At 47.5% G+C, this 13,632-nt stretch overlaps 2 protein-coding genes across 3 annotated transcripts; both read left to right on the forward strand.

Moving 5' to 3' along the window:
• The first annotated feature begins 2,335 nt into the window (after positions 1 to 2,335).
• Positions 2,336 to 5,768, forward strand: LOC123064820 (very-long-chain (3R)-3-hydroxyacyl-CoA dehydratase PASTICCINO 2B). The gene is made up of 9 exons (XM_044488224.1): positions 2,336 to 2,553; positions 2,654 to 2,765; positions 2,879 to 2,897; positions 3,625 to 3,713; positions 3,843 to 3,896; positions 4,072 to 4,142; positions 4,268 to 4,349; positions 4,450 to 4,546; positions 5,619 to 5,768. The coding sequence occupies exons 1-9, from the start codon at positions 2,477 to 2,479 to the stop codon at positions 5,687 to 5,689; spliced, it is 672 nt and encodes a 223-aa protein (XP_044344159.1). The 5' UTR covers positions 2,336 to 2,476; the 3' UTR covers positions 5,690 to 5,768.
• Positions 5,769 to 7,511: 1,743 nt separating this feature from the next.
• On the forward strand, positions 7,512 to 10,255 carry LOC123068638 (uncharacterized). 2 transcript variants are annotated; one of them, XM_044491251.1, is made up of 3 exons: positions 7,569 to 7,753; positions 8,037 to 9,866; positions 10,087 to 10,255. In XM_044491251.1, the coding sequence occupies exons 2-3, from the start codon at positions 8,295 to 8,297 to the stop codon at positions 10,135 to 10,137; spliced, it is 1,623 nt and encodes a 540-aa protein (XP_044347186.1). In that variant the 5' UTR covers positions 7,569 to 7,753; positions 8,037 to 8,294; the 3' UTR covers positions 10,138 to 10,255. The 2 variants fall into 2 exon arrangements, with proteins under 2 accessions (XP_044347185.1, XP_044347186.1); XM_044491250.1 differs by having other exon boundaries at positions 7,512 to 7,753; positions 8,037 to 10,255.
• The last annotated feature ends 3,377 nt before the right edge of the window (positions 10,256 to 13,632 follow it).

The following is a 13,632-nucleotide window of genomic DNA, read 5'->3' on the forward strand; positions in this document are numbered from 1 at the left end:
TCGGAAGAGGTGTAGCAGGGGGGGAGGCGCCAAGACTCAGGGTGCGGCTGCCCTCCCTCCCCCCTCCTTTATATAGGCCCCCTGGGGGGGCGCCGACCCTAGAGATGGGAATCTCCCAAGGGGGCGGCGGCCAGGGGGGTGGAGTGCCCCCCAAGGCAAGTGGTGCGCCCCCCACCCTAGGGTTTCCAACCCTAGGCGCAGGGGGGGCTAAGGGGGGCACACCAGCCCACTAGGGGCTGCTTCCCCTCCCACTTCAGCCCACGGGGCCCTCCAGGATAGGTGGCCCCACTCGGCGGACCCCCGGGACCCTTTCGGTGGTCCCGGTACAATACCGGGTGACCCCGAAACTTTCCCGATGGCCGAAACATCACTTCCTATATATAATTCTTTACCTCCGGACCATTCCGGAACTCCTCATGACATCCGGGATCTCATCCGGGACTCCGAACAACATTCAGTTTGCTGCATACTCATATTCATACAACCCTAGCGTCACCGAACCTTAAGTGTGTAGACCCTACGGGTTCGGGAGACATGCAGACATGACCGAGATGGCTCTCCGGTCAATAACCAACAGCGGGATCTGGATACCCATGTTGGCTCCCACATACTCCTCGATGATCTCATCGGATGAACCACGATGTCGAGGATTCAAGCAACCCCGTATACTATTCCCTTTGTCAGACGGTATGTTACTTGTCCGAGATTCGATCGTCGGTATCCCAATACCTCGTTCAATCTCGTTGACGGCAAGTCACTTTACTCGTACCGTAATGCATGATCCCGTGACCAGACACTTGGTCACTTTGAGCTCATTATGATGATGCACTACCGAGTGGGCCCAGTGATACCTCTCCGTCATACGGAGTGACAAATCCCAGTCTCGATCCGTGTCAACCCAACAGACACTTTCGGAGATACCTGTAGTGCACTTTTATAGTCACCTAGTTACGTTGTGACGTTTGGTACACCCAAAGCACTCCTACGGTATCCGGGAGTTATACGATCTCATGGTCTAAGGAAGAGATACTTGACATTGGAAAAGCTCTAGCAAAACGAACTACACGATCTTGTGCTATGCTTAGGATTGGGTCTTGTCCATCACATCATTCTTCTAATGATGTGATCCCGTTATCAACGACATCCAATGTCCATAGTCAGGAAACCATGACTATCTGTTGATCAACGAGCTAGTCAACTAGAGGCTCACTAGGGACATGTTGTGGTCTAAGTATTCACACGTGTATTACAATTTCCGAATAATACAATTATAGCACGAATAAAAGACAACTATCATGAACAAAGAAATATAATAATAATCCTTTTATTATTGCATCTAGGGCATATTTCCAACATGAACTTCTAATTTTATTGAGTCCATGAAGTAATGTTTGTTGTTGAGATGATGATTTATATTTTGTAGAATTCATATGCTATTTGATGGTGATCTGGTGTTTTTTCTTTCCCTGGATGTTCTGTTTCTCTGCACTGAAATTTCAGTTCAGCCAATTTTCGGTAGGTTTTCAGGCAAAATTCAAATCACAATTTCGGTCATTTGGCCAAATTGAAAACCGAAATCACAGAGTTTCACTAGAATTCAACGATTTCGGCACCGGCTGATTTTTTTGCCAACTGAAATTCAGTGATTTCAATCGGCGCCAGCTGAATTTTTTTGTTAGCTGTTTTTTTTTCATGGCAAGCACAGTCATATACCAGGCCACAAGTAACCTTCCAGAAGAACCGTTGGCGGGCATGAATATGAAAGATTGCAGATTTGAGGGGAGGAAAGAGGTCGTCTTCATCACGTCCACCAGACCACCACCCGCAACTTAGTTTCCTGCAGGCAAACAACGTTCGATCGACTATACATACATATATATAAGTGCATCATTGACTAACGAGCATTTCAGAATCGTGAAGTCCCTGAACGTTCCAATTAGCAATCCGCATCAGAGCCTAAGCCATACTCAAAGTCAAGAACAAAGTGCGGTGGATGATGAAGCAAATGCAATAGGGATCCTGGATTGATAACTTGCTCAAACGATCTTACATAGGTGGAAATGCAAAAGTCTAGAAGAAAGAAACATGCAGTACAGTGCTGCATGCAGTTGTTCGTTGAGATACATGCATGCGCTGTTTTAGCTTAGAATACATATGCGTGCAGGGTGTGACGAAGCATGTGGATCACATGCATGCATGCATGCATGGAATTGGCGGGAAGTCGGTCGCTGCAACGTCAATCCAACGGTTCCACTGTGCACTCCCCAACCGTATCCGTCCGCCTGATCGATTAAATCGACGCCGATTCAAAGTTGAGAAGCAGTGCAAATATCCCCGGCAAAGTGATCGTGCCGGCAAGCCAGAAAGCAGTATATATTTGACTTCCGACTTGATCATTCGGATGCGTATGATTCGCATGCAATCAATTAACTGACGTCGAGCAAGCAATCGACCGCCGCAGCTCGATCTGCAGCTAATGGCGGCAGCCGCGCCCGGGTCGGCTCTCCGGCGGCTCTACCTCTCCGCCTACAACTGGGTGGTCTTCTTCGGATGGTGAGTAGCGCAATGCACACGGCCATGGATGCATGGATGGGTGGAGTGGATCTCTCTGGTTTCTTGCTCCGTTGACCGTGAAGATCTCTCTGGTTTGCAGGGCGCAGGTGCTATGCTACGCGGCCTCGGCGCTGCTGGAGAGCGGCCACGAGGCCGTCTACGCCGCCGTCGAGCGGCCGCTGCAGTTCGCGCAGACCGCAGCCTTCATGGAGGTCGCTCTCCTCTCTTAGCAGCTAACTCCTTTCTTTCTTGATTATCATGTTACTAACTGAACATCTTGATTCTGTTTGCCTGGTGATGGCACGTCCTCTTGCTGGTAGACCAGATTCTCCATTCGATTTTAGGTAACTAGTTTCTTCTTTCTCTAGCTTTCACCATTACTCCCTCTGTTCCTAACTATAAGTCTTTTTAAAGATTTCACTACAAACTATATACGAATGTATATAAACATATTTAAGAATGTAGATTCACTCATTTTGCTTCGTATGTAGTCCATAGTGGAATCTCTAAAAAGACTTATATTTAGAAATGGAGGGAGTATTATATATTCTCAACATTCGTCAATCTCGACAAGTGTAGTGTAAGTATGCGTGTGCAAGCTCTTTGGCAAAAGCGTTTTGTCTAAAAGATCCTTAAAAAAAGTGATAAGTTGATCTATATATTTTCTAGAGTGATGCTACTATCTACTTGCACCATTACAAATAATTTGATGTTTTAGGTTTGTCCTAAGTCAAAAATCTTTAAGTTTCAGCAAGCCTACAAAAAAATATGTTAATCTCTGCAACATCAAATATATACAGTATGAGAATATTTTGATAATGAAACTAATTTGGTGTTGTAGGTGTTGGTACTTTTTTATACTGAGTTGGTCAAATTTTTAAAAGTTTGTCTTAGGACAAACTCAAAACTTAGTAATTTGGAATGGAGGGAGTAGTATCCATTATTTTGCTCTTGTGGTTACGGTTCACTCAAATGAGTATATATATAACACACTCGTGGCAACTTATGAACTTGCATGGTGTGCTCACCCATCCTTGGTGTTTGTTGTGATGAATGTCCAATTGTTTAAAGGATTCGTGAGGTCTCCGATCTCGACAACTCTTCCACAGATCACTGGAAGATTGTACATCACATGGGGAATCTTGTGGAGCTTTCGTGAGGTCTCGTCTGTCACTTGTCCCTAGCTACCAAGCCTTTGATCTTTTCATATTATACGAAACATTAATTTAGTTTAGGTTTCTCAGTGATATTGATTTATTGGTCACTCTGCACATTTAACTCTCTTGCAGGCACAATCTCACATTCTTGTAACTTCATTGATCATAAGCTGGTCCATCACTGAGGTACACATTCATCACTCCCCAAAACTAATGTAGTACTACTTAACATGAAATCTAAACTAATTCATGAAGTTTCTCAATGTAAACACTATTTCTTATGTTGATCTGAACCGAACTAGGATTTGTAATATTCTTCACTTTAAATGAAATGTTACATACACTTATTGGTTGCATGCAGATCATCAGATATTCTTTCTTTGGAATGAAGGAGACATTTGGGTTTGCACCTTACTGGCTCCTATGGCTTAGGTAGGTACTGGTTATAGTTAACAAAGAAAGTGTTGTTTAACACAAACTTCTAAGCAAATCTAGTGCATTTTAGGTTGAATATTCTTGCCTCTTGCTTTATAGTTTGTGTGACGATTTGTTTGCAGATATAGCACCTTTCTGGTGTTCTATCCTATCGGTCTGTTAAGTGAGGTTGGCCTAATCTTTATTGCCATTCCTTCTATGAAGGTAACCGGATTCTTAACTAAATATGGAAAGAGCTCAATGTTGTCCATTTGAGCATGCAGTCATGTTTGCTACATGCTTTGATATTTGGAGTTTACCTCAGACATCATGGAAATGCCGCCTTATGATGCCTAATAAATGGAATTTCTCCTTCGACTACCGCTATGAATTGGCTCTCACCATGGCTCTATATGTTCCAGGTACAATGCTTCATCTTATCGACATTGTAGTCCTTCATTTCGCAAAATCGAAGTGATATTTTTCTTTGAGCAAGTAACAAGAGTGGTGAATTTTCATTAAGAAGGATATATACGATAATTATGAAAACAGACCATGTTTTCATGGGGAGCATGCTTAACACTGCCCCTTTCATACACCTAATAACTACTTTGCGGGCATATGCTACACTCTGAGTTGTTGTGCCAAAAGCGATGGCATTCTTGTTGATGTCCTCTAAGGCCATGTGGGCCACTATGATGTAGGTTAGCCTTTGCTTGGTGAAAATTCTTCTATTTCAGTCCTTCTTCACACTACACGTGACGTAAGGAAGCCAGTCAGTTCACCTATGTTCAACTCTCATGTTGACTCAGATCCCATCAATCCACAGTCGAGGTGGAAATTACCAGATTTTGAGCTATCGGGTTCTCATAATTTGACCAGTTGTTGACCAAGAGCCATATATCCATGGAAGGGACAATCCTTACAAAGGTGGATAACAATCGCTGAGGCCCCGAGGCGAAATTGGTAAAGAGGGTTACGAGCCTGCGTTTGACCACCAACTTGTCTATGTGGGCAATGTAGTATTAGCCAAGAAACCAAAGTATCAATAGTTGACCAAGAGCCATGTCTCCTTGGAAAGCACAATGCATAGAGGTGGATAACATTCAATGAGGTCTCAAAGCAAAGCTGGTAAAAAGGGTCATTGACCTAGTCTTTGACCAACAACTTGTCAGCTCCAGAATCTTTCGATGTAGAATTAACCAAGAGAGCAAAGTGCAATTGGGCACCCCATGAGCCTTCCAGATCTTCTCAGTCAAGAATTTAATGTATAATCGCATAAACTGAAATGGTGGTGTACCCGATTCGACGTTTAGAGGGCGAATCTCACATACATACCCAAAGCTATAAGGATGTTTTATGTTTCTATGTGCATAGATAGAAAAGTAGAGAGAATACCGCCTATGTTTTCACATAATAGTGTTAAATTTGTTTCCGTCAAAAGAGTGGAATTTAACAAGATATTTTTTTTGTTTTATTGGGTTGCGTTTGCAGGGTTTCCCTACTTGTTCCGTTATATGGTGGCTAAGCGGAAGAAGGTCTTGTCAGCGAAGAAAACTGCATGATGTTGCAATTGCTTCTTGAGCAATCAAGCTGAGACAGAAGGAATGTGAATGCCATAATAAAACCCTTTAGATTTAGTCATGTTTTGTGCCATTCATTGATCACTAGCTTCAAACTTCTTTGCATCTCGTACCTGTAATCTCCGGATGGGGTATTTTCAATCATTTTCAGCAATAAATGGCTTGCTGCAACAACTTCATAAAAATTATATGTTGATAATTTTCTATATTAGTTTACCCTTTTTATCTCAATAGTGCTTAAACTGAAGGTAGAATGGCGTAGGCTAAACCAATTGCATCTCTCCAACTTTATTTTCCTTTTGCAGATGGTATGACAGTTCTTTCTTCCATAAAAAAATGCTGAAAAGGAGTATATATATTCCTGGTTTATTCAAGTTTACTTTTCTCTATTGGTAGTACGTGTATCCTTCCCATAATGTCCATTGGTGAAACCCTAACAACCACAGGTGTGACATGTTGTTGGCTAGAAAAATGGTCCTCTTTCCCCTTGGTGCAACATTTCCCTTTCACCTTTGTATGTTTGATAAAATAACATGTGTTTGTTTGCACATTTCATCTACCTGCTCGAACACTCAAGTGTACCTCAACATGTGTGCACGCAACGCAACTCAATCTGGCATGTCAAGTCTATAAAATGACACCCCACCCCCACCCCCTGCGCGCGCAAGAATAGAGAAGTTTTTTCTCATATTTGTGTCGACCACTTGATCCGGAGAATCTTCCATAACCAATTGCATCATCCTTCTATGGATGGTACGTCTCTTCCTGCTAACGGCACTGCAGCCGCAGGAAAGATTTTATGAAGGTCAGATGAAAGTGTTATTTTTGTTGCTTACAGGTTTTTCTTCAGTTGTAACAATGCGTTCAAAGCCGAAATCCATGCATTGATGCTGAATAGATGAGCGCTGAAATTGAAGGTATAACAACATATGATAAACCAATTGCATCTTAGGATAAACCAATTGCATATGTCTCCAACTTTTTGAGGGGATCTCTCTCTATAGCTTGATTTGCCTTCGATCTGTTGGTATGTGTTTTTCCTCATTTTTGTTCAGTTGTGATTTTCTCTACTATGTGTGTCCTTTCCATATTGTCCATTGGATCGTCCTAACAACCACAAGTGCGACATGTTGGCTCGTGAATGACCTTCTTTTCCCTTGGCGCAACATTTCCCTTTTACCTTTGTATGTTTGATAAAGAAGTGTTTATACACATTTTATCTGCTTGACCAAACACTCAAACATAGATAACACTGTGTGCATGCAGCCAGCTCAATCTTGCTTATCAAGTCTATAAATGATTTGTTTTACCACTTGAGCCAAAGCATCTTCCCTAAACAATTGCGTCAACTTTGGCCTCTCCGAACAAAAAGTACTTGTTCTCAAAAATTAAAAGAACAAGTAGTACTTAGGCTTAGTTTCATGGAAATTTCCTAATAATGCATGTTCCCTGGAATAATCCTCCTTCCCTTGTACTTGTGTTGACTTTCTAGCAAATGAAATTCTGGAGAGAGAGAGAAAAATATCAGGTGGTATTTTTTTTTTGATACTCTGTTGATGTGAATGCATCATTGGAAGTTGGGCACGGGTGTATCAGGCCGAGGGTTTACGCTCATTTTTGAAGGTAGTGTCGACACAATATCAACATAAGAAATTCCACACGGTAGAAATCACCCAAAGAAATAGGCTCCAAAAAATTCGAACGAATTTTGGCGAAATTTAAGTAAAATTCAATCGAATTCACCAAGAAAAAAAAAGTATAAACGGGGGAAACGCGGTTGCAGGTTGCGACCCGCAAGGCCGCAAGGAGACGAGACCCGAACCCGCTGACGCCACGCCTCGACCGACCACCCCACCCCTCTTCTTCTTTGGCTGGCCCGCCCCCCTCTCTCCCCTCTCCCTTCCCCTCCTCCCCTCTCCGCTCCGCCCCCGCGTCTCCGGCGAGGGCTCAGGCCGCGGCCCCGTCGACCCGCGCACCTTCCCCGGGAGAGCGCCTCCTCCACGGCAACAGCGGCCTCGCGGAGGCTCCCTTCTCCCCTCCCCCAAGGTTAGAACAGATCAGAGCAAGGCCCGCCCGCTCCTTTTCATTTTCGGCGGCGATTCTTGGGGTGCTAGTGGGATTCGCAAGGTTTACTCCGGCATGATTCGAGAGCAGATTGGTTCCTCCGGGTGAAATTTTGCTTAGCCTGTAGGTATCGACGGAGAAATCGGCTTTGCTTAGAACAGAAAGAGGGCTCAAGATTTCAGTACTAATTCGCATGCTGTTAATGGTGTTCGTTCATTTGACGATTGTGAGAAGTAACTTCTGTTCCCCGTCGATCGATTTGCAGGTCTGCGGCGTCGGATTGGCCTCAGCTCGAAGATCTCGATTTTGTTCCGAAGGAAGGACCCCTCGCCCCAAATCTCGATCTGTGGACTGGTGGGCAGAAAGATTCACCCTTTATGGGGCAACCCCGTGAGAAGCCCGTGCCATGATTGGGGCGTCAGGGGAGGAGAGGCAGTGGTAGGAGGAGGTACAGCAGGAGGCAGGAGAAGAAGAGCAGGCGAGGATAGGCAGGACCAAGGAAAAGGAGAGGAGGGAGCTCTCCATGGGAGGAGAGCCCCTCCTCACCTCCCTCTCCATGGAGAACAGCAATAGCCATCCCTGCACCCTCCTCTCCATGGACCCCGCCGGGTCGCACCCGGCCTCGGCCGAGTCCTCCGGCGGTGGCGGCGCCGTCAACGGGGTTGGCGCCAGTGCTGACAGGGAGCTCTTCATCATTCCGCGGCATGAGTCTGTGCGTCAAGGCCCGCCAGACATCAACGTCCCGCTGTCAGCAGACCCCTCCCCGCCGCCTGCATTGTGGAGCCTTGACACGTTCGACATTTTCGATGTCGGCCTTGGCACGCACACTCATGAGTCTGAGGTTGCGCTGACGCTTCCAAAGTCGAGCGGCAACGGCAGTGCCGCAGTCGGCGTCGGTGCGAGGAAGTGCGCTAAGAGGGGGGACAGCATTTGGGGAGCCTGGTTCTTCTTCAATCACTACTTCAGGCCTGCACTTGTGGAGAAGGCAAAGGAGAAGGTGACGCGCGACGCATCTGGGAGCATCACTGGCTTTGACAAGTCCGATCTCCGCCTTGATGTTTTCCTGGTGCAGCATGACATGGAGAACTTGTACATGTGGGTTTTTAAGGAACGGCCTGACAATGCCCTTGGGAAGATGCAGCTCCGGAGTTTCATGAATGGGCATTCCAAGCACGGGGAGCCATCTTTTCCATTCAGTGCGGACAAGGGCTTTTCGAGGTCGCACCGCATGCAGCGAAAGCACTACCGTGGTCTGTCCAACCCACAGTGCCTTCATGGGATTGAGATTGTGAACTCACCAAACTTGTCGGCAGTTCCTGAGGCTGATATGAAGAGGTGGGCTGAGCTTACAGGAAGGGACCTTAATTTCTCAATACCGGCTGAAGCGAGTGACTTTGAGTCATGGAGAAATCTTCCAAGCACTGATTTTGAACTTGATAGGCCACAGCCAGCAGCGTCAAAGAGCGTCGCACATACCTCTCATAATAATAACCACAAGAAGACACTGAATGGTTCAGGTCTGAACCTATCTACACCGCCGTCATCAGACGATGGGATGGACCTTTCACCAAAGTGCCACAAACGCCGCAAGGACTTCTTTGGTCATGGCGTAGAAGAGGATTGTGCGATGGCCAATAATTCATGTTCCGAGAGAGAGCAAGAGGTAGAAGTCCACACCGGTGAGCCGTCATGGATGCACGACTTCACTGGCGTGGCAAAGCACGCAAGTGGGCCTGTTACTGCTGCCAAGACGATATACGAGGATGATGAAGGCTACCTGATCATGGTGAGCATGCTCTTATCCGATCCACACAGCGTGAAGGTCACCTGGAGGAACACGCTGACGCACGGCGTCGTGAAGATAACATGTGTGAGCACCGCCCGCATGCCCTTCATCAAGAGGCACGACAGGACCTTCAAGCTGACCGACCCTTCCCCTGAGCACTGCCCTCCTGGCGAGTTCGTGAGGGAGATACCTCTGGCCACAAGGATCCCAGAGAACGCCAAGATCGAAGCGTATTACGACGAGACCGGTACTGGACTGGAGATCATGGTACCAAAGCACCGGGTCGGACCGGAGGAGCATGAAGTCCAGGTTTGCATGAGGCCCCCGCATCTTGGCGACAATGATCTCGTTTTATCATAATAGAACAGGAAAAAAAAGATTTTAGCCTCTTACTAGGTCCTCCGGTGTCATGCCATGAGACACCGGAACATAGCAGCAACGCTATCGTCATGTCCAACTTATTTGTCTCCCTTAGGCGGAAAATTACCTTCTCCCCTGTTAATCCCCTCTGTACTTTCTTTCTACACAGGTGCTACATCACTACATTGGTGGTGATCCCCTTGACTATTCCTTTCTGTGAAACATGGCAAAGCTAATAGTAGTATATATTCCTGTCCCTGTATATTCCGAGGATCGGGTTCATAATAATGTGGACAGCTGCTACTCATGAGCAGAGTCTGTCGACATCGCTGCTGTAATCATTGTCCTAGGCATCTTAGCATACTTGTATGTATCGTACTATATAGGTATGGCCTGGATCGCTCTCGGCATAAACGGGAACCTAAGATTCTGTCTACCTGAATCTGTTCTCGTGCCTGCTTTATTCGTAGTGCTGAACCAATGATGTTCAGGGCCTGGTTTTCACAGCGGTGATGCTGAATCGTGCTGTTTCTGGCTCGCTCCGACGCGCATTTCTCGGTTCATCCTGGCTCTCCTGGGTGGTGTTGCGTAAGCAAAGATGATATTTCTGCTTGTATATTCGCTGACTTGTATGACCCGGATCGTTTTGGTCTTTAGATGAAAATCTGCTGTCTGACTTGAATTTCCGCACTTAAGTTTGTGATTTCTGGCACTGAACGTCTGAAACACTGAATCTCGCCGCTTCGGCACAAAACTCTTGGTTTCATCCTTACTTCTGGATGATGCTGTGTGAGCAAATTAGAAGATATTTGTACATGTTTGCAGTACAAAGGACTTGGTAGAGGATCTTTCTTGACTGACATGTGGCTGAATTGTTAGTGATGATCAGAGCTCAGTTTTCACAGCAGTAACAAAATCTCAGCCGTTTGTGGCTCAACCCGGGATGCATTTCTCGGTTTGTGGGTGATCTCTGGGCTGATGCTGTGCAAGTGTAAGCGAAGGAGAATATTTTCCCCACGTTTGCAGTACAAGGATACATTATCCCCTTGACTATTCTGCCTGTGGAACATAATAGTAGCAGTATATATTCTGCCTGTGCATATATTCCGAGGATCGGGTTCATAATAATGTGGACAGCTGCTTCTCATGAGCAGAGTATGTCGGTATCTCGCTGTTGTAATCAATCAGTTGTCCTGGGCATCTTAGCATACCTGTATGTATTGTGCATTTGTGCTATATACGACCCGGATCGCGCTCTCGGTATAAATGGTACCTGAATCTGTTCTTGCGCCTTGGCTATTCATGGTGCTGAAGCAATGATGTTCAGGGCCTGGTTTTCGCAGCGCCGATACTGAATCTTGCCTTGTTTCTGGGTTCATCCTGGTTCTTCTGGGTGATGCAAATGTGATATTTCTGCTTGTATATTCGCTGACTTTGTGGGTGTTGATAATACTGTAATATAGTTTGTTGCAATATTAATCATTGTCGGACCACTATTGTATTTGTATGGCATCTTAGCGTGCTATATGACCATGATACTGCTTTCGCATAAGATGAAAATCTGCTTGTGACCTGAATTTGTGCCCTCGGGTTCGCTGTTGCTGGTGGTGAACGTCTGAAACACTGACGACCGGAGCTCGGTTTTCACAGCAGTAATACTGTAATACTCCCTCCAATCCAAAAAAAAAAAAAATGGCGTAGTTTTAGTTCAAATTCGGAGGGAGTGGTAGAAAAAAAATCGCTGTTTCAGGGTCACCTCCACGACGGTGAGCCGGGAGGCGTCCCCAAGTAAGTCGTGGGGAAGGAGCCCAGGTGGCAGTTAAGCCGGTTGGCAATGGCGATGCGTTCCTCGGGCGGGTAGCCCATCACCATAACATCACTCTTGTCAAAATTAATCTTGAGGCCAGGCATTTTTTGAAAGCATAGGAGGAGGAACTTGAGGTTGGAGATAGCCCCACCGCATCCGCACGCAAGTCAAGCGCCTGAATGGAGGCTAACATGGCCTTCTTACGCTCGCGGAGGTCACGCCCCAAGTTCGCGCCCCATCCTTTCATGAACTGTCGGCCACGCTTGGCGCAGAAGTGCCATGAATCAATGGCCGAGGGAGGACGGGGGTGAGGGTGAGCGCGGGCCTCCACCTAACGCGCGTCGACGGCCTCCACGAACCTGGTTTGGGAAAGCCAGAAGGTCTCAAACCGAAATCTCAGGGTGATCGGCGGGCGCTCATCGGCAGAGGAAAGAAGGAGCAGGACATGGTCAGAGCCAATCCGGGTGATGGCGCGAAGGGAAGCGAGGGGACAACAGAGGTCCCAATTCGGGGAAACTAGGACCCTGTCCAGGATGGACTGGGTCGGGGAAGCCTGCCGATTGGTCCAGGTGAACCTGGCCCCAATCCTATCAATCTCGCGGAGGCCGAGATCGGCCATAAAGTCATTGAACATTTGCATCCGGGCAAAGTTCACATTATCATTGCTCTTGTCCTCCACAACACGGAGGAGGTTAAAATCACCTCCTACCACCACCGGGAGGGAGGCCGCAGAAATATTTCGGTGGAGCTCCTCAAGGAAGGCCGCAGACCTGCTATGGTCAGCCGGCCCGTAGACTATGATGGCCTCCCACTTGAAGTTGAGGGCTCGCTCGAACAGCTCCATGGTCACAAAGAATTCCCCCTGGTCCATGCTGCCCACCTCAAAGGTGGCATCCTTAACGCCTACAAGGATGCCCCCCGAGTGGCCAGCGCTCCCACTAGAAGGGAGCCAATGCCACGCGAAGAGGTGAGAGCTCAGATGATCAAGCTCGGGAGGGAGAATTCAGGGCGCATAGTTTCCTGGATGGCGACAATGTCAATGTGTGTTGGGGAACGTTGCAGAAATTCAAAATTTTCCTACGCGTCACCAAGATCTATCTATGGAGAAACCAGCTACGAGTAGAAGGAGAGTGCATCTACATACCCTTGTAGATCGCTAAGCGGAAGCGTTCAAGTGAACGGGGTTGATGGAGTCGTACTCGCCGTGATTCAAATCACCGATGATCTTAGTGCCGAACGGACAGCACCTCCGCGTTCAACACACGTACAGCTCGACGATGTCTCCCACGCCTTGATCCAGCAAGGAGAGAGGGAGAGGTTGAGGAAGACTCCATCCAGCAGCAGCACAACGGCGTGGTGGTGATGGAGGAGCGTGGCAATCCTGCAGGGCTTCGCCAAGCACCCACGGGAGAGGAGGAGGTGTCACGGGAGGGAGGGAGGCGCCAAGGGCTCAGGTGTGGATGCCCTCCCTCCCCTCCACTATATATAGGGGCAGGGGAGAGGGGGGAGGCGCAGCCTTGCCCCTTCCTCCAAGGAAGGGGTGCGGCTAAGAGGGGGGGAGGAGTCCATCCTCCCCAAGGCACCTTGGAGGTGCCTTCCCCCTTGAGGACTCTTCCCTCTAGGGTTCCCTAGGCGCATGGGCCTCTTGGGGCTGGTGCCCTTGGCCCATGTAGGCCAAGGCGCACCCCCTATAGCCCATGTGGCCCCCCGGGGCAGGTGGCCCCACCCGGTGGGCCCCCGGGACCCTTCCGGTGGTCCGGGTACAATACCGATGACCCCGAAACTTGTCCCGATGGCCGAAACAGGACTTCATATATATAAATCTTTACCTCCGGACCATTCCGGAACTCCTCGTGACGTCCGGGATCTCATCCGGGACTCCGAACAACATTCGGTAACCACATACAA

The sequence above is a fragment of the Triticum aestivum genome, chromosome 3B (genome assembly GCF_018294505.1).
Source record: "Triticum aestivum cultivar Chinese Spring chromosome 3B, IWGSC CS RefSeq v2.1, whole genome shotgun sequence".
NCBI classification, from domain to species: domain Eukaryota; kingdom Viridiplantae; phylum Streptophyta; class Magnoliopsida; order Poales; family Poaceae; genus Triticum; species Triticum aestivum.

Excerpts from the sequence above, each read along its gene's own strand:
- LOC123064820 (XM_044488224.1), top strand. The coding sequence starts at position 2,477 with ATGGCGGCAGCCGCGCCCGGGTCGGCTCTCCGGCGGCTCTACCTCTCC. Across the intron at positions 3,897-4,071 it reads TAAGCTGGTCCATCACTGAG|ATCATCAGATATTCTTTCTT; the intron begins GTACACATTCAT and ends GGTTGCATGCAG. Across the intron at positions 4,547-5,618 it reads CATGGCTCTATATGTTCCAG|GGTTTCCCTACTTGTTCCGT; the intron begins GTACAATGCTTC and ends TTGCGTTTGCAG.
- LOC123068638 (XM_044491250.1), top strand. The coding sequence starts at position 8,295 with ATGGGAGGAGAGCCCCTCCTCACCTCCCTCTCCATGGAGAACAGCAAT.